This window comes from Prionailurus bengalensis, chromosome C1, assembly GCF_016509475.1.
Source record: "Prionailurus bengalensis isolate Pbe53 chromosome C1, Fcat_Pben_1.1_paternal_pri, whole genome shotgun sequence".
Classification (NCBI taxonomy): domain Eukaryota; kingdom Metazoa; phylum Chordata; class Mammalia; order Carnivora; family Felidae; genus Prionailurus; species Prionailurus bengalensis.
Window position 1 is genome coordinate 14,263,485 of NC_057345.1, and position 19,859 is coordinate 14,283,343.

General features: G+C 59.5%; 1 protein-coding gene across 3 annotated transcripts; it reads left to right on the top strand.

Annotated features, from left to right (window-relative positions):
* The first annotated feature begins 6,448 nt into the window (after positions 1 to 6,448).
* On the top strand, positions 6,449 to 18,082 carry NBL1 (NBL1, DAN family BMP antagonist). Of its 3 annotated transcripts, none has more exons than XM_043573922.1 (4): positions 6,449 to 6,651; positions 14,801 to 14,989; positions 15,119 to 15,230; positions 16,625 to 18,082. In XM_043573922.1, the coding sequence occupies exons 2-4, from the start codon at positions 14,820 to 14,822 to the stop codon at positions 16,871 to 16,873; spliced, it is 531 nt and encodes a 176-aa protein (XP_043429857.1). In that variant the 5' UTR covers positions 6,449 to 6,651; positions 14,801 to 14,819; the 3' UTR covers positions 16,874 to 18,082. The 3 variants fall into 3 exon arrangements, with proteins under 3 accessions (XP_043429857.1, XP_043429858.1, XP_043429856.1); XM_043573923.1 differs by lacking the exon at positions 6,449 to 6,651 and adding an exon at positions 6,943 to 7,055; XM_043573921.1 differs by lacking the exon at positions 6,449 to 6,651 and adding an exon at positions 7,619 to 7,745.
* The last annotated feature ends 1,777 nt before the right edge of the window (positions 18,083 to 19,859 follow it).

Genomic DNA, 19,859 nt, shown 5'->3' on the forward strand with positions numbered 1-19,859 from the left:
GAGAGAGAGAGAGAGAGAGAGAGAGATATGTGCCTGTGCACCAGCAGACAGAGACAGGACAGAGAGAGAGGGAGACAGAGGATCCTAAGCAGGCAGAGAGCCTGATGCGGGGCTTGAACTTACGAACCATGAGATCATGACCCGAGCCAAAGTCAGACCACTGAGCCATTCAGGCACACACACACACCCCCATTTGGGCCTTTCTTTTATATTATTATTATTTTTTTTAACACTCATTTTTTTGAGAGACAGAGAGCGAGTGGGGAAGGGACAGAGAGAGACACTCATACACAGAATCCGAAGCAGGCTCCAGGCTCTGAGCCATTAGCACAGAGCCCAACGTGGGGCTTGAACTCACAAACTATGAAATTGTGACTTGAGCCGAAGCTGGCCACTTAACCAACGGAGCCACCCAGGCCCTACACACACCCTAACCCACTGCTCTGCTTTATTTTTCTGGCACTTCCTACAGTCTGTCTGTATCTTTACCTACAATGTTTGTTGGTTGTCTCCTCCCACTAGAATGTAAGCTCCCTGAGGGCAGAGATTTGAATTTGTTTGTTTTCTTGCTGTATCCTTAGCACGTGAATGGAGCTGGCACAAGGTGGGCGATCAATAAATATTTGCTGAGTGAGTGACTAGTAGTATATTAACTCTCTTTCAATCAAACTAGTTATTTATTCCTGAAACACACTTTCCCTGGGGTGACAAATGCAGCCACGCTTCATCTCACAAAAGTCAAATGTATCCAGTTGGTGGTGGCTGTATGGAGGCGCTGTGTTAAGAAGGATTCTGAGGTTCTATCTGGGCCAATCTGCAAGGTGTTATGTTACTATTGTAGGCTGTGGAGGTGAGGGCCACACATTTGTCAAACGCAAACCCCTTTTTCCTGGCTTTTTCTTTCTTAGTGTGGACTGCTTTCTTGACTTGCTCAAGTTTTACTCCTACCTCAAGCCCCTGTTCAAATCCTGCCTTCTCCAGCAAGCCTTTCCTAAGCATGTCAGCCCCCTGGGAATTTGCTCTGCTGTTTCTCATTGTTGTTGTGTCTGTCGTGGTCTCTTACGGGGCAGGCATTACGCCTTCTGTCCCTAGTACCTGTCACTGTGCTGTACGTTTAGTAAGTGGCCAATGAAATACGTTGTTTCCATCAAGATTTTTTGTAGGGCGCCTGGGTGGCTCAGTCGCTTAAGTGTCTGACTCTTGGTTTCAGTTCAAGACATGATCTCAAGGTTCGTGGGTTTGAGCCCCACGTCAGTCTCTGTGCTGACAGCTCAGAGCCTGGAGCCTGCTTGGGATTCTCTGTCTCCCTCTCTCGCTGCCCTTCCCCTGCTCAACCTCTCTCTCTCTCAAAATAAATGAACATTAAAAAGAAAAAGGCTTTTTTTGGGAGGGAGGTAAATAATATACTTCTGCAAGTTAGCTTAAGAGTGTAAGATACTCGAGAAACTCAAAAGACGGGTGCCTATCAACAATGTACAAGGCAGGAACCAAGCCCTTAGCTTCTTCAGTAGCCAGAATTCTCTAGAATCCCACTTCGACCGTGATTCAGCTGCCTAGCATGGGTCCCTGTGCCTTAAGGTTCAGACTCCTCAGAGAGGATGTGCCTGGCCCAGCCTGGGTCCACCCTTCTCAGGCCAGGAGGGCAGATTCAGGGGGAATGAACTTGGCTGCTAGGGAGCTGTGTTTGTTTGATATAGTTGGAGGCCTAACCCTAACCCTAACCCTAACCCCAGTGGAGGAGCTGGACAGACACTCACCCAGATGATATTCTTTTGTGTCTCCTTTTTCTCCCCCAATTCCCAGGTTCCTAAGAGAGGGGATTTGTTTCAATGAATTCATCTGGAGCCTGAAAACCTTAAGAAAAAAAAGCTGTTCTGTGGGATATTAAATCCACACAGAAGGACCAACTCTTGAGGAGGGAGAAGAGCTCTCCTCTCCGTGGATGCACGTGGCCCCTGGGAGCTAGGAAGTGGAAGGAATGTCAGAAAACAGCAGACAGGGGGCACGGCCAAGGAATTGACTTGCCCATTGTGGCTCCCCGCCACGGAAACCTTGTTTACTGTGTTTATCGTGGATGGGCAGCAGGGTGAGGGATTGAGGCACGTGCCCCTTTTCTGACCACCCACCTGTGGTGCCGCCACATGGCGGCGGGCGGGTGGGAGGGAGGGATGCTGGGTAGAAAGCAAACAAGTGTGGGGGGGTGGGGGGCAAGTGGGTGGTTGGGGACAGCCCCTGGCCCCCCATCCCTGGCAGAATGTTCACTGTTACAGCTGAAATCACAGTCATGACCATCATGCTGGGCTGCCTTCCCGGAGGGGAAAAGGGACAACCACTGGGGTCAGATGGACTTGCGTTGAAATTTCTGCTCCCAAATTCCCGGAATTCAGTTCTCATCTCTGACCCTCTTCTCTCCCCCGACCTCCCCCATTCTCAGCACTTGATCCCTCGTTTTGATTCTCGGCCTCCCACCCCTGCCTACAAAGGGTAGTTCAAATTTGGATTCCGTGGAGGTCAAGGGCCCTCCCCTGGGCCTTCTCTGAGCTTTCTCTGAGCCCAAGATGGGGCTCAGAGGCTTCCTGAGCCTCCATGGACAGGAGGAGGATGAGGAGGCAGGAGGGCACAGCCCAGGGGATGGGCTCAGAGTCAGAATACCTGATTCTGCTCCCGCACCTGCTGCTGACTCACTGGGCAGACTTAGGCAAGTCCTTTTCCTCCAGGGGAGAGGGTAGTACAATGTTAGCAGCCACCGCTTCCTGAGGGGGGAGCACCTGCCAGGCTCTGTGCATCATGTGCGTGGCCCCCGGTAAGCCTGCAGTTGGGTACTGTGAAGATTCCTATGTCACAGATGATGAAACTGAGGCTCAGGAAGTGCATTAGTTGAGTTAAGGTGGGGAAGCTTTGTGCGAAAGTCTAGATGCGGTCCAGGGACCCTGACCCCCGCCTTCCCTCCGCCGTATACGAACCTGCCTAAAATAGCCTTCGATTGTCTGGAGCACGAGCTGTTTTCCGGAAACTGTGCCAAGCACTTTGCATCCATTTATCTCCTTGAGTCCTGGCTCCCTCACATCACAATCGTACCTTAAATGGCACCTCTGAGCCATCTTCTGCGGCTTCTCCCATCCCATCCCCCACCCCCCCCACCCACCCCCCCCCCCCGCTTGCTGAGTTCCTCGATTATGAGAAACCCCTTCATCCGCTTACTTGTCTCCGCTCCCTGTTGCATATCACAGGTGTCTCAAGGGCTGCAGTGTCCTCGACACGTCTGTGCCTGTGTGGCACACAGTAGGCCCGATAAATCTTTGTTAAATAAATGAGTCCTGACAACAACTCTACGGAGCACCATGAGCTGCGTTTTACGGAGAAGGAAACCGAGGTCCAGGCAGGAAACAGCTTGCCCAGAGCCTCAGAGTCCGCGGGTGATGGAGCAAGGAGTCTGACTCCAGCAGGAAGGCTCCAGCAGCTTCCTCGATGAGCCCTAGCGGCCCCTCCCAGCTGCAAATGTGGAAGTGTGGACGCGCTTGGTCTTTATCTCCTAGAAAAAGGAGGGACCGTGCTCCTCCCGGGCCCCAGTACCAACCCTCTTGAGTGGGCAGGACTGGGAAGGAAGGCCTTGTGCTTGTTTTCACTCTCCAGGAGAGTGCAGAGGTTTGCACCCCTGTCGAGGCCAGGCTGACGGGATTAGAGGAAACAGCTGGCCCGAGCCCGTGCCCTGCGGGAGGGAGCTCACATTCCCGGGACTCAGGGAGGGAGCAGCTCCCCAAGCCCAGTCACATTCCAGGTCGGTCATTTTCTTGAGCCCAGATGTTTGCTAATGAGCTGGGGAGAGAGGCTTTCAGCCCTCTCCCCCAGCTCTGGGCCCCACATTACTCGGCCCCAAGAGGCTGGCCCAGGGCCAGCAGGCTCTGGCTTCGGGCCCGTGCCCTGTGCCAGCCAGGCCTGTCGGGGCAACTGGCACACTGTTGCCAACCAGGTGCATCTCCGTGAGCCCGGAGACTCTGACGTGACAGGTTCTGCCTTTCCTGTGGGGGCCCCGTCGCCCAGGCTCCCCGTGGGGTAGCATCCCCACCGCAGCCTGGTGGTGGGGGGGAGCCTCGGAGGCAGCCAAGAGGGTGTGGCAGGCAGAGGAGCACAGGCTTGGGACTTGTCAGGTCTGGGTTCAGGTTCGTCTCCGTCTTCAAGTCACACGTAGCGGTGTGATCTTGGGCAGGTCGCTGAACGTTCTGGGGCCTCGATTTTTCTTACCCGTTAAGGATTCCGTACGATAAGGCAGGCCTCGTGCTTTGCACAGTACCTGGCACGTAGGGGTGGCTGTTGATATTACTGACAAGTCGTTTTCCAGACCCCCTGCCCACACTACAGTCGTTCTGCGATGGCCAGTCTTCCCCAGACATGTGTGACTCGACACCAAGCCCGTGTCCTTGATGAGGTGGTCGGGATTGGCCTAGAACCTCCCTGGGTTTGAGAGAGTGGCGGCTGCGCCGTCAAGGCCTTCTAACCCCAGGCTCTCTGTGTGATCTGACAATCTTTTTTAAAAAAATTTTTTTCAACGTTTTTTATTTATTTTTGGGACAGAGAGAGACAGAGCATGAACGGGGGAGGGGCAGAGAGAGAGGGAGACACAGAATCGGAAACAGGCTCCAGGCTCCGAGCCATCAGCCCAGAGCCCGACGCGGGGCTCGAACTCACGGACCGCGAGATCGTGACCCGGCTGAAGTCGGACGCTTAACCGACTGCGCCACCCAGGCGCCCCGATCTGACAATCTTACTGGGCGACGCAATTAGCTTCCCGCAGGGCCCGAGAGGCTTCTTTCGAAACGCAGGCATCCCCTCCCCGCCCTACCCAAGGTCTGCATTGAGAGTGGTGGTGGCATTTCCTGAGTGCCTCGTGTGTCCCAGGCAGCGAGGCCAGGCTTTGTGGGACAAGGTCATCCACCAGACCGTAGCTGGCCTCATCCCCTACTGTGTGATTTGAGCCACTCACTCAACCTCCCTCTAGGTTTTGCGTCTTTCTTCTGTACAATGGGGACAATGATACTGTTGATCTTACAGAATTATCTTACAACGGGGACGAGGCACCCACCGAGGTGCTCAGTGTGTGTGAGCTAGCATGACTGTTATTGTACCTACAAACACACATTGTCAAGAATATGCATATTATATGCCGCATGATGGTTATTATGGTTGTTCTCCTGGGAACACTTACCTATGGCGAATCGAGCCAAATACAACAGGTGATCACTGCCCTCAAGGGGCCGGACCGTCTAATGGAGGGAAGAGATGTGCACTAACAGAGGTATGTAGTCCATGCTCCAGGATTACACCTGAGGAGGGAGAAGTTTCTGCTACCTGAGGGCCTTGGAAGTCTTCCCAATCTGGTGCTTGAAGAATGCTTTCACCAGGTGAAAGGCGGGGAAGGGTACCCCGGGCGGAGGGACCAGCATAAGCAGGGGCTAGGAGGCGTGCGCATGAGCCTGGGTTTGGACTCATCGGAGCACACCTCGGAGTCCCCAGCAGGCCACCAGCAGCCACCCTGGATGCTCTGCAACCCGGGAGACCGATCGGCCGCGAGCTTCCAGCCAGGCTGGGGCAAGATACTTGGGCACGCACAAATCTGATAGGAAAGCACGATCTCCCAGTCCCACGATTGTGTTCTGGGCCGTTACTTTCCAGGAGCAAAGCTGTTTTCTCGTTCCACCGAGAGCACACGAATAGATAGGGCACGACCGCCACCCACCCGGGTGCGGACCGATCAGTTGGACCTCCGAGGCGGAGTCGCGCGCTGGGCCTGCGCTCTGCTCTTCCCGGGAACCCGACAAGTGAGTCGTTTCCCGGCGCTCCGGCGCCGCCGTAGAGCCCCTCCGGGGGCTCTCACACCCTTCTCCGCACGCTTAGACCAGCGCCCGAGCTGAGAGGAGGCTGGGCGGAGGGCGAGGGGCACCGCGGTACCAAGAGCCGGACGTGCCCCCCGGGGTCGTGCCCGGGAGCGGATAGGCGGGGCGCACCGCGGGACTGTGGGGCGAGGGCGGTCGCCCGGAGCGCCACACCCTCGGAGCAAGACTGCAATGCCCGGTCCCCACAAAAAGGAACACCTCCATCTTTGTCACCCCGAGGCCCGGCCCCGGGAAAAGTTAGGCGGGGGGGGGGGGGGGGAGTCGGCGCGCACAGAAAGCCGGCGGAGGGCGCTTTAGGACGGGTCGGGGCGCCGGCCGGGGCGGCCCGAAGCTCCGCCGCGCCGTCGGGTATCCGCGAAGGCCGGCCGCGGCTCGCAGGCGGGGACAGGGGCCGGGCCGGGCGGCCGAGGCGCCCCCTCCCGCGAGCCCGGAGGGAGCGGCCGTGCGCGCCCGCCCGCTCTTTCTTTTTCGCGTCCCTCCCTCCGCTGCCCCCGCCCTCGCTCCCTATTTGGAGCGGAGACACCCCTGACGTCGGAGCCGCTCGGCTCGCCGCTCCCCCGCACCGCGCGCCCGCCCGGGGCCGCAGACGGCGCGCAGCGCAGCCCAGCCGAGCCTCGCGGGGCCGCCGCCAGCCCTGCCGGCCGCCTCCCGAGCCTCCCGGGGGCGCCGGGCCTGCCGCCCCCGCCGCCCGCACGCAGCTCCGCAGGAACCGGCGGGCGCGCCGCGCTCCCCGCCCGCCGCTGCTGCCGCCGCGCGCGCGGTAAGTCCCGCCCGGGCCGGCACGCGGGCGCCCGGCTTCCAGAGGCTTCGGCCGCAGGGGCAGCGCCGCGCCCCCGGGCCCGCCGGGGCACGGTGCGGAGGCGCCTCCGGACGCCGGGGCCGGGGCCGTGGGCGCGGGGCGGCTGGGGGCACCGCTGCGCCCCGAGCCCGTCCCCGGACTCGCCGGGGGGGTGGGGGGTGGGGGTGGGGGGGTTCCAGTCCTTGCTGGGAGTTTCGGCGGCCGCGAGAGAAAGGGAGGGAGGTGCGTGGCGAGTGCACGCCGGGCGGGTCGAGGGCGGGTCGGGCCGCGCGGGCGCCGGGGCAGCGGCCGGGGTTCGGCCGCGGGGCTCGCGCGTCTCCCCGGCTCTGCCCGGGCCTCGCCGCGCCGCGAGCCGCTCCGCTCCGGTACGTTTCTGCCTCCTTTTTGTCCCTCTCCTTGTCTTTCTGTCTCCCCATCCGACTGCCTGTGTCTCTCGTCTCTCTGTTTCGGTCCCTTTCTTTCTGTTTCTTCTCCCCTTCTGCCTTCGTGTTGGCTCTCCCTGGGTTCGTGCCTCTCCGCCTTTCTGTTCTCTCTGTCTCTCCGTGCTGCTCCTCTGGGCGAGTCTCTCCATGTCTCTGCGTCTCCCTGATCCCCCACCCTCAAACTCCGACAGTCCCCCAGTATGGGCGGCACGACCCGCCTCCCCCCCCCCCCCCCATTGGGGTTCATGAATAGTTTCCTAGACCCGGTAAAAGAAGCGAAACCCTCCCCCTACCTTCCGCCTGCCCCCGGGGCCTGGCCTGGGTCATCCCCCTGGAATTGAGTCTGGGGCAGGGGGAGCCAGCCTTTCCGGGGGCTCAGTTTTCTTAAGAATTCCACCCCCGCGAGGCGGCCTGGACAACGGGGCCGTGCCGCCGGCCACCTGCCCGCCCCGCTCCCTGGGCGGGGCGATTCTGATCTTTTACAAGCCGCAGTAAAGGGGGCGGCTGCCTGCCTTGGCGTGGCCAGGGGCTTGGCAGGCATCAGAGGAGAAGGGCACATTTTCAGGCTTTCTGAGGCCCTCGCCCAGCTGGAGGACACCAGCCTGTAACTACGGGAACCCCAGGAAAACAGAGGTCAGGGCTGGAGGCCAAAGGCTGGGCGCTGGTGGGGGAGGGGGGGGTGGGGAAGCAATTTGTCAACAAGGAGCCCCTCACCCTTTGTTACTGTGGAAACCATCAGCCTCCAGAAACTCCCCCAGATGCTGGGACTGCTTGGGTGTGGTTTGCCTGTAGTTGGGGCCAAAGAAAAGACGCGAGGAGCATTTCCTTGGCGACCCTTGCCCCTCTCCCCCCCAGCCCCTGCGAGCTGGACCTCTTTCTCCTGGGCCTGCCCTGTTGGAGGGGTGGAGGGGGGAAGTAGGTGGTCTGCATTAGCCACGGATATATCCTCATTCTTTTGACGTGAGGTTTTAGACCGAGTCTGGCTCTTTCTCCCCACCCCCAGCCCCTAGGGTCGGTGGCTGCAGAATGGGCAGGGGTGCTGGTGAGGTCTGCAGTAGGACTTCTGCTGAGCAGATGTGCGGCCAGCCCTGCAGCAGCTCATTAGCATAGATTTGTTTTGGAGACAGTTTTTGGTCTGTGGGCAGGAGAGTCTGCAGGTGGGAGGGCCGTGGCCTGGGTGGGGAGGTTGGGGTGGGGTGGGGGTTTGTAGCCTGGAAGGTGGAGCTGCCTGGCGTGATGGAGGGGCAGGCCTTTGGGGCATGGGCTTGGCCCTGTGTGTCCACCCCCTGGACAGTCAGTTCACGGCCTTGCCAGCGCTGACGGCCGAGGGAAGGAAGGAAGCCACCCTGCGGTGAGATGGGTCATGGAGTCACAGTGGCCTTCAGCAACACGCCGGAGCCGGACTGTCCTTGAGGGAATCTGCTAAAATGGACTTCCCCGGGTCGTGCTCCCTGTTGTGGAGGGTGCAGGTGTGAGGCTTACGGAGGCAAAGCAGATGGTCAGTGGCTCCGTCTATAACTACTAGACTCTCCGCGCCCAGGCACACAGTGAGTCAACAGATGAGCTTGGGCCTGAACTTGTCCTTGGACCCCAGAGCGGGAGCAGGGGAGCCTGCAGAGCTGAGCGAGGCTGGGGTCTGACGCAGCTTGGCGGGCCTCCCAGAGCGACCTTGCCAGCCGCACCTTTCACGGAAGTCCTGGAAGTCCCGGCGTTCCTTCCAAGACCTGCAGGGACTGCCCCACCCTCACCGAGTCCCAAGCCTAGGGCTGTGGCCACAAAGGCCACACCCTCTGCACCAGCAGTGAGGACAGCCTGGCAGCCATGCCCAGCCTGCTTTCTCCAGGAGTGGGTTTTAGGGGGCTGATCTCTCCAAGACCCTGTTCCTTCCATCAGTGGCCCCCGGGGTGAAGGTCTGAGTGGCCTCTTCCTCTCAGCTCCCACCCTGGCTAGTCAGTGTGCTGGGTAGAGCTCCACAGTTTATAAAACCCTTTCTGAGCCATCATCTCAAATGGTTGAGTTTCCCCTAAATCCGCTTGCACCCGGGCGGCTGCAACCCCGGATTTCGGTATTTTCAGGACCCGCCCAGGATCTGGTAGGAGGGGGTGGGGGAGAGGGGAGGGCGAGGGGCATCATGTGGGAGGCAGGAAGGTGCGGGCAGAGTTCAGGAACCCCAGGCTAGCACTAATGGTGACCTCAGGATTTATCCCGTGGTGGCCACGCTCTCCAGACCTTTCCACGCACTGCTCAATTCCGTGCTCCCAGCTGGCCTGTGAGGCAGGTGTTATCGTTGTCCCCGCTTTGCCGATGAGGACATCGAGGCACAGAAAGGTTAAAGCGGCAGAGCCAGGATCTGAACCTGGGTCTGTGGCAGTCGGTTGTGGAGAATATGTTGTGGAGAACCCAGATCTTTCTCTCTGTGTGTGTGGACAGGAAAGGAAGGAGAGGGAGGGACTTGGGTCACCCTGTCCGGTCAGTTTGAAAACAACACGCGACAAACCCCCACGTGCTTGCCACGGGAATCGCGACGTCTCCCGAATGCTGAGCGCCACAGTTCAAGCCTCCATCCGGGTCAGTTGGGGCCCAGAGTGGGAAGGGTTCCCGGAGGAGGTTACGGAAGCAGGAGTTGAAGTTGGCGAGAGGCTTACTTTGCTAACCAAGGATTTGCCAGCCCCGCCCTCACCTGCTTCCACACCAGGCTGCTTGCTTGCTGGGAACGGTGACACCAGGGGCCTGGGTGTGTGTGTGGCCGGTGGTGAGTGGACCATTCTACCCAGAAAATCCTCATGTGCCTGGCCTGAATGTTCAGACTGACTCAGAAGAGGAAACGGGCAGCCAAGTTTTCACTTCTTATACAGAACAGACTCTTTGCTCTCTATAGGGTTTCCCAGGGGGTGTGGGTGTGGGTGTGGGTGGGCTGGAGGAATTCCTTGAAAGCCAGGCCCCTCCAGTGACTTGAGGACTTGATTCCAGGCCCTAGAATCCAGACAGCAGGATGGTGACTGCCGTCAGCAGTGCTGTTATGGGGGATCCTTTCCTGGGGAGTTTGCGGGGGGGGGGCGTGGCTCCTAACCTGGATGGGCCTCAGAATCCTGTGGGAGCACTTGTAGATGCCCAGGCCACAGCCTGGACCTGTGGGGTCAGAATTTCCAGGGCTGTGGCCCCAGGGCATCTGGGTTTTGGCAGACATCCCCGGGAAGATGCTGGGTTCTGGTAGGTGTGGAGAGAGAGGACCCCAAAGACCCTCCCACGAAGCCTGTTCTTACTGCCCCACCCCTGCCCTTCCCCAGGGACCTTCTGAACCAAGGATCCCCAGAAAACCACTCAGCGGCTCCCCTCTGTTCGTCCACTGCCTTGTGCCTCAGTGTGAGAGATCTGGGTGCTCACCTCCTTGATCTGTGCCTCAGTTTCCATGGTGCTGGAATGGGTCAGCCATTGTCCCCTCCCTTCCCCCCGGGAGCTTCCTTTCTGTCTTGTTGGCAGCCTCAGATGTGTCTGGTGTTTGCAGGTCCTCTGAGGATCTGGGGGGTTTGGATTTGGGTGGCAGTGGGGTGAGGTGCCTCCATTGAAGCTTCTCCATGACGCTGAGGAAGAGTTGTATCCAAGGAGTCAGGGGTCGGCCATGGCTGCATGCTCATCGGCGGGGGCGTCTCATAGGCGGCGGTGGGGGGGGGGGTGGTCTCGTGAAGGAGTGGGACTTGAACTCTGCTCCGAGGGGGTGCGAATAAGGATAAGAGACACAGCCTGCTGGGGCAAGGGCAGGAAGCCCCAGGCCTCTTGCCAGCTCCAGACCATTCCCTGGATTCCCTGGATGCCTTCTCTTCCTCTGTTCCTGGCTTTGTCCTCTGGGAGCCTTTCCATCTGCAAAGGTAGCTGGTGGTTACCTTGCTTCTGTCCATGTTCAAATCTTGGTGTTCGTAAATCCAAATTTTGTAAGCTTAAATCTCTTAACCTCCCCGTGCCTCAGTTTCTTCATCTCTAGAATGGGGGAAATAGTAGTAACTATCTTGTGGAGTTGTCATAAGGACGTGTAAATGGCTACATGTAAAAGTGCCTCGAACAGTACGTGGACCACAGCACCAGCTCTTGCTACTGTGAGATGGGCAGGGGATGTGCTGGGCCGTTAGGGATAAAGCCCCCCCCCCCTTCTTGCCTTTGCTTGTGCGGTGCCCTCAGCCAGCAGCTCCCTCCTCTCCCCATCATTGGTAACTAACTGTCATCCTGAATTAAATCCAGAATCACAAATCTCTCCTTCCCTCCGCCCCAGCCATCTCTGACCGCCCGTCCGAATAACTACTTCCTCCAAGCCCACCTCCCTCGACCTCCCTCTTTAGGCTCTGAGTTCTGAGTGGGCGTAGGGTCTGGGCCCCCAGCTCCCCTGCCCTTGCCCTCGCCTCTGTCTCCACCCGCCTAGAAGGTGCTCAGTGAACTGAGTGTTGACCTGCTGGGAACTGCATGCCTCAGTGGAAAAGCATTGCTTGGCCTGACTTGCTGGGGGGCCTTGGGACGACTCCTTGGTGGGTGGGTGTGTGGGTGGGGGAATCCCTCTTCCCACCCTGGTGTTCTAGGAGTCCCCTGACTTGTGGCGTGACCTTCAGGGAGGGAGGAAGAGATGAGAATCTGTGGGTGAGGCTCTCATCTGAAGAAGGAAGGTCCCCCTACTGTGTAAAAAAAATCAGCTAATTTGCTGCTTGAAAAAACAACAAAAAAGCATAAACCAACAATAACAACAACAAACCCACTAGCAAAGAGCCTGACCCAGTGTGTGTGGGGGGCAGCAGGGGTTCCTGGGGGTTGGGTGTGAGAGTGGGCCGAGGGTGGGTGCGTCCTGATGACAAGTGTCTGTGGGAGAGGCTAGCCCGGGGTCCTCCCTGCCCCGCCCCCCTGCTCCAGTGCCCCACCCTCTGCTGCCTGGCCCGCCTTTCCCTCCCTCTCCCAGGGGAAGAGGGCTGGCCCGAGCTGGGTGCCCGCTGATTGCATCCGCCCAGTCGTTCTCCCCAACAGGGCCCTGCTCCCCGTCTTAGGGTTGAGGCCGGCACAAGCATGCAGAGAGATGAGCTTTATTTCTGGAAGTCACACAGGCCCTGGTGGGAGGGCCAGACTTGAACTAGGAGACTCCAGGGGCCCCGTGCTTGTGCTGTGAGCTGGGCAGTTGGCTGGAGATCAGGGCTGCTGGCCTGGGTAAGCAGATTGTGGCTCCAGCCCCCTCTGAGGTCCCGGTTGGGCCTCGGAGGTTGGCTTATGGCACGACAACCCCCCCCCCCACCTCCTTCCCCTCACGCTGTGGGCACAGCTGGATTAGTTCTGGGCTATGTACTGGGGACGGAGACTCACTTTCTGCTATAACTTGACCCTAATAACCAGTCCCCATGCTCCAGGCCCCTGACTCCCAACAAAAACTCACCCTTGCCCTGTCTCCCAATAATCGTTGCTTTATTAACCCCACCCCAATCACAGCTCTGCCCCCCTGTAGCCTGGTTCCAGCCCATGGCCTCCATTCCAGCCCCCACAACCCCCTCACCAAACTGAACTGCAAAGCAGACCCAGCTGGGCTCCGGGCCGCTTCCAGTCAACCCCAGTCTCAACTCCCAGTGAACACCACTCCCGGCCCCAGTCCCCTCCTGGCCTGGACCCGATCTTCCTGAGGACTCTCCATAGGGTCAGGTATAGGACAAAGTCCCCAGACCTCTCTGAGGTCTCTGAGGGGCTGGTCCAGCCTGGGGAGGCCTAGGGAGCTCTGGCCTCAAGTGGGCCTCCAGGGCCCCCTCCTGGGGGGCTGTGGTCAGACCCTGACTCAGAGGCCAATTCCCTGGACACGGGAGAGGACCTGTGGGGTCAGGAAGCCTCCTGGATGTGCAGCTTGTTGAAAAATTAGTTCAGTTGCCAGTTAGGAACAAGCCCATTCTGTTTTGTTGGGATGTGGTTGTACTGAAAACATGGGCTTCGCTGCCCATCTTATGAGTGAGACCGGAAATGCGTGGGTGAGAGCTGGGGTCATGACACAAACACATTTGGGACGGGGCAGAACACCCTTCCCCCTTCCCCACTGGCTGGAGCAGGGGTCACCCAGGCATTGGGGTCCAGTGACATTGGGCTTGTCTCTTCTCCTGGAGACCTCCGGCAGGGAGAAGGGGCTGAGCAGAACTTTCTGGGTGGAGACAACAGACAGAACAGCCCTGCAGGCTGGCCCAGGCTCTCTGCGCAAGCCCAGCGGAGCCAGCCCACCTAGGTTTTCCCTCCTCGGGGCACTTCCGGGACACTCCCTCCCCCTTCCTGGGCTTTTCACCAAGGACCTGCCACTTTCTGCAGGAGGTGGGCTGAGGGTAGGGTCGTTCTGAATGCGATGTTCCCCTCTGGTGCCTGGGGGACAGCACCTGGCCCCTGATCCCGAGTCAGCCACCCCCAGGCCCCTCTTGGGGGTGTCCGAAGACACCGAATCCGGGACCGACCGAGCTGGACCAGTTCTCAAGCCCGGCTCCATACCAGAAGCACCTTGGGAGCTTCCTAGAGGCTCACTCCGATCTAGAACCTCACCCCACAAGCCCCCAGGGGATTCTCATGCTTCACCAGGTTTAGAAACCAGTGGTCCAGGGCATTTCACTCATTTTTTGGACGGGGACGCTGAGGCCTGGGTGTCCAGGGTCGCACAGGCACGAGCACTCCTGGCTCCCCGTCCAGTGCCCTTTCTCGTGTCCTGTCCCCAGAAACCCCCTTGCAGGCACTGACCTCGTTTCCTAGCCGCTCTGAATCCTCCCTCGTCCACATGTTTGGAGGTGGGGGAGAGGGAGAAGTCTACAGAAGATGAAGTTGGGGAACAAACACCGGGAGAGCCCCCTCTGAGTGGAATCCTTCAGACACACGCTGCCCTGCAGCGCCATCTTCTGGCAAGTTCTGGTATTACTGTCTCCTTCCGTCCAGTTTACAGAGAGGGTCCAGCGCTTGGCTTGGCCTGCCTCGGAGGTTGGGATGGAGCTGGGAGACGAATACACATTCGTCTCAGGGCTTGAGGCTCTGGTGGGGCAGCCAAAGAATAAATGGTCTGGTCCAAGGTTAGCTCTTTGACCCGACGCCCAGCCAGTCGGGGCGGCCCCAGACTTCACGGTGACGGACGAAGGTTTTCCTGGTGGCTGACCCCCGGGGCGGCATGCCCAGGAGACGTGCTGGGTGGCCAGCCCCTGGAGGGCAGGCGCTGTGCGGGCAGTCTTTTGTGTTTCCCGGAGGGCCCACAGCATCACAGCAAGGAGGGAGCTAACGCTTGCTCAACACTCACCACACGCTTGGAGACTCTGCGTCACGTTGGGCACTCGCCCTTTGCCATCCGGTCTCACCATCCCCATTTCTTAGATGAAGAAACTGAGGCACAGACATAAAAGGTGACTTGCTCAAAGCTGCACAGTAAGTTGTAAAAGTAACGCACGTGGAATGTGTGTTACCTGCCAGCCTCACTGCCGAGGGCTTTGCGGCTCGTCTTTGTGACCCCCGCCCCATGCACATCTATCAGCAGCCCCATTGTCGAGGTTCAGAGAGGAGAAATAACTTGTCTGAGGTCGTGCTTCGCTGGTAAGCGGTAGAGCTCGGATTTGCGCCCCGTCAGCCAGGGGTCAGAGCCCATGCTTGTAACACCACCGTCCGCTCTGCCCACGGCCCGCTGGGCCCTGCTGGCCTCACCTACTGTCTGCGCTCCGTTCCAGGGCTCTAGAGGCCACGGGCATGATGCTTCGGGTCCTGGTTGGGGCTTTCCTCCCCGCGATGCTGCTGGCCGCCCCACCGCCCATCAACAAGCTGGCACTGTTCCCGGACAAGAGTGCCTGGTGTGAGGCCAAGAACATCACCCAGATCGTGGGCCACAGCGGCTGTGAGGCCAAGTCCATCCAGAACAGGTGGGAACCCCGGGGGGTGTGAGGGCAGTGGATGCGTCCAGAGGCCCGGAGGGAGGCGGAGACAGGGCTGGCCGCCCGTCCCTGCCTCCGCCATGGTGTCACGGGCGCCGTGACCGTCTCCTCCCACAGGGCCTGCCTAGGACAGTGCTTCAGCTACAGCGTTCCCAACACCTTCCCACAGTCTACGGAGTCCCTGGTTCACTGTGACTCCTGTATGCCGGCCCAGTCCATGTGGGAGATTGTGAGTATGGCTGCCCGCCCCTGCCCCGCCTCCCCGCAGAGACTTCCCGGGCCTCGGCCCCAGTGCTTATGAGTAAGGCCCCACTGTGTGCCGGGTCCAGGGCTTGTGCTGGGGATACACGTGTGGTCCTTGCCACGTGATGGCTTATGAGTCTGACACCAGCGTGTACAGGACAAGGGATCTCTTGAAGCTCCATTCTGATGTCAGTCACATTCCGAAGTCCTTTTAGTGGTTTCCCATTTTCTTAAGATGAGACCGAACTCCTTGTCGTGACCCGCAGTGCCTGGCATGGCCTGGCTCACCAGTCTGTTGAGCTTTGGCCTCTCTCGTCTCCTTTACTAGCTCGACACTTGACATCAGTGTACTTTCTTTCAGTCTCTCATGCCTACTCTTCTTGCTGCCACCACAGGGCCTTTGCACATGCTCTTTCCCCTGTTTGCTTCTCCTCCTCACCCAGTGAACGTCTGTTTATTCTTCCGCTTGTGGCTCAGCAGCGTCTTCTCGGGGCCCTATCCCACCGCCTTGACTGCTGTGTGCCTCTGCTTTGACTCCTGTCACAGTTTTCCATCTGCATTTGGGTGATTTTGACAAATCTGTTTCCCCCACTAGACTCTGAAGTCTTTGAGGAATCATGCCTGTCCTTGTGTCCCCAGAGCTGGCAGGGAGTAGGTGCTCCGTGGAAGGAAGGAAGGAAGGAAGGAAGGAAGGAAGGAAGGAAGGAAGGGAAAAGGAAAGGCTGTTGGAAAAGTGTGACCTTAGGAGAAGAGCAAAACCCTGGAGGGCTCAGTACGGCTGACCTAGGCTGGGCTGGGGGTTTGGGATTGGGCTCCTTGAAGAAGTGATGTCTGAGCACAGATCCAGAGGTTGCGTACAAGTTAACTGGGCCAGTTTGGTGCGGGTGGTAGGGGTGGGTTAGGCAAGGACCTTTCAGGCAGAGGGAACAGCATGTGCAAAGTCTCAGATCAGGCAGCTCAGAGTTGGCGGTGGGGAGGGGCTCAAGGTCAGGGGCAGAGAGGTCAGCTGGCGGCAGCCTGAGGGTCCTGCGGGGCCTTAGTAAGGAGTCTGAACTTTTCTTTAAGTGCACTGGGGAGCACTGAGGGGAATTTTAGGCAGGGGCAGGCCATGTTGGGTTTTCCCCTCAGGCCTCTGTGAGGGAATGGTAGGGAGGCGGCAGGACTGGGTGTGAGGAGACACCCAGGTTGGGTGGGACCTGCAGGGGCTCACCCTCACCCCCAGTGGAGGGGCCCACAGAGCTAACTGGGGTATCTCGGGTGGGCTCAGGGATTCTGGGGTCTCTGGGATTGCTGGTCCCGTGAGGAATGTTGCCCTCGGGGCCTCCCTGCCAGCCCCGGGCCTTTGGAAACATGTCTTCTCTTCTCTCCTGCCCTCCCCAGGTGACCTTGGAGTGCCCCGGCCACGAGGAGGTGCCCAGGGTGGACAAGCTGGTGGAGAAGATCCTGCACTGTAGCTGCCAGGCATGTGGCAAGGAGCCTAGTCACGGGCTGAGTGTCTACGTGCAGGGCGAGGACGCGCCGGGCTCCCAGCCGGGCACCCGTCCCCACCCCCACCCTGGAGGGCAGACCCCTGAGCCCGAGGACCCGCCCGGGGCCCCCCACGCGGAGGAAGAGGGGGCTGAGGACTGAGGCCCCAACTCTTCCTCCCCTCTTGTCCCCTGCGGAATGTTGGGTGTCACCCTTGGGGGAAAGGTGGGGAGAAAGGCTGAAGCCCCCCTTCGTCACTGGACGGACTTGGATTCAGACTTGGACTTGGAATGCTCTCTGGTTGCCGTGGAGATCCGAGGGGAGGGGTCGGGGGCCAAGCTGCACAATTTAATATATTCACGAGTGAGGGGAGGGAGCAGTGGATCTTCAGGGTTCTTTTTCGGAGGGCGGGCGGGTTCTCTTCCTTTCTGCCTCCTAGTGATGTGCCTTTGGGAGGGGGAGGAGGTTGGCCACGCTGCTGAGGTGGGTGCGCGGTCCTCACAGCCCCTAGTGGGGCCCTGAGCCCGGCGGGGGTGGGGGGGCGCCTTGCCAGGAGCAGCCTTGAGGGAGGGGCTGGGTCCAGGCTGGGGGGACCACAGGAGAAGCTGGAGCCCCACAGGCTCCCCCAAAGGCCTCCCGTGCCCAGGGCAGCTGCTCCCAGGTGGCACCGAAGTGGCCCTCCCTTGATGGCGTGCTTGGGAGTCAGGTCTGGGCAGGACCCTGCTGACTCATGGCCCTGGAGCTGGGAGCCAGGCTCTCTGGGCCTCTCTGGCTTCCTTGGCTTTCCAGGGGGGTGGAGGGAGGCAAGGAAGGAGCCTTCCTGGGCCAGGGAGAGGGGAGGGCTCCCAGACCATCACCAGAGTGTCCCTCCCTCTCCCTCTCCCACTCCCCCCCCCCCCCCCCCCAGTTCTGGGTCCCTCGGAGAGCTGGTGGAGCCAGCCTTTCCCCTCCTGGGGAGCGCTTTCTAAATATCTGACGGTGGGGAGGCTCCAAAGAGGGACCTGGGTGGGGTGGACTCTGGCTGAGCCTCAAGAAACTAGGGAGAGGAGGGGGTGGGTCCTTGGTGGCCAGTGTCCCCATAGCTCTCCAGCAGCTCTCCACCCATCACCTCCCTCCCAGCTGCACTTTAACCCAGAGGGGGAGTGGGGTCCTGGGGACAGGGCAGGCGGGCAGTGAGGAGTGCCCCTCGGGACCCCCTCTGCCTGTGTCTGCTCCTCTGACCCCAGGGCGGCTGGTAGCTCCCCCAGCCCCCTGCCTGGGGGTGCCCCCGGCCCTCACGGCTGTTCCGACAAGAGCTTCTGGAGCTTGTAACCAGCAGATTGTTTCCCTGACGGACCCTGAGTTTTCTCATGAATAAATTCGTTCAATGCTTGTGTTCTCTTCCTTACTAGGGGTGGGGGTGGGGGCTCTGCTGACCCAGGGTACCCCCAAGGGGCCCTTGCTGAGGCCTAGGGGGAGGGGGTCAGGCTGCACAGTGAGCCCCCCCTCCCCCAGCACACCCTCCCTGGGGGCTAGTGACCCTCTCACTTTCTTGCCGTGTTGTGCGCTGTGGCTCCTGCTTTCCTGGCTCCCACCTCTTTCCTTGGGCGCCAACTTCTGGCCTTGCATATGTCTTGTGGGCCTCCAGACCAGGCACTTCCAATCTTGACCTTGGTCCCTTGGGCTTGCCTCCCGTCAGCCCTCTTCACCCTCACAGTGAGCCAGCATCAGCCCTTTCCTGGACCCCAGCCTAGGCCGGCCCAGAAGAAGGGGAAAGAAACAAAACCAGTGGTTCTAAATGAATATACGAGGTGGGGTGTTGTACCTACTACGTGCCAGGCGGGGCACCTGACCGCCTCACAATGACCCTATGGGTTTGGTATCATTGCCCCCCCCATGCCATTTGGTCCCCCCACATTCTCCATTGAGACACCGCGGAGCTGCTGGTGTGGGTGAGGACTCTGATCCTTTCTTCCTTACACACATCGCTGTAAACACCATGTACCACGCAATTTACATATATTATTTCTAATCCATGGAAAATCCTCCTTTTGCAACTGAGCGCGTTCATGCCCTGGGAAGGCTGTGCCCAGGCTGGGAGGCAGCGGTGCCGGGAGTCTAACCTTGCGCCCTCTAGCGACAAGGACTGTGTACCACACACGTGGTTTCCCCAGTGGACACAGCCTTCCCTTCTTGGCTGCTCTGCGCTGTTGTGTACTTCCCAGCTCCAGGACGTCGCTCCTTGCAGTTGTTTGGACGTACCCATCCATGGGTATGACCTGGACTTGGATTGGAGAGAAGTATACCTCCTGTATGCAGACTTTAGTGTCCCCTAGTCTGGTAGGGACAAGCCCTGGCCATATTAGTAGCCATTCTTTACGGCTGGTGGTGAGGACTGACGGGAGGGCACAGAGAAGATGCTGCGGCGCTTCCAAGGACTCAGAGACCAGGTCCAAAAGAAGGACTTCCTGGGACCGTGTCCTTGGTGCTGGACCTCTGAGGCCCAAGGACCGTCTTGGCAGGATGAATCTTGGTCAGGAGCCGCCTCCATCCTGTGTGTGGAACAAGGCAGTGTAGACATACAAAGAGATTAAGAGGCTGGTTGGAAAGAAAGCAGGAAGGTGGGTTGGCGCGGCTGGTGGCAGGTCTGGAATGCTAGCCAGAGTTCAGACTTCATTCTCTTTGCAGTAAGCGCCCCGGAGGCGTCTGCACAGAGCTGGGTTTCTGGGAGAGCCGAGACCCGCGGCGGTGACTGCAGTGGTCCAGGCAGGAGAGGACGGACGCCAGAATTGGGCGGGGGCAAAGGCGCGCTGGGGAGGCGGGGCGAGGAGGAGAGGCGCCGATGATTGGATGCGGGAGCAGCAAGTGGGAGGAGCCAGACTTGATTGCTGGCAAACCCTTGAGAAGCGGCGCTAGCGGTGCCAGCCTGCCCCTGGGAGTGAGGTGTACGGAGCAGTGACTTCGATTTTCCTCCGGGCCAACCTCAAGCTGAACCACCCAGAGAGCCCCCCGCCCCACAGCGATGGTGGAAGGACCTAAAATCTTTACAAGGGATTAACGCTGACAGCACAGGCCCCTCCCCGCAAGGGCGGGCGAGTAATTAGCTCCAGCTTCCCCACCTCGTTGGCTTACGTGGAACCTACAACTCCCAGCTAGTTTTCTTCCCCTG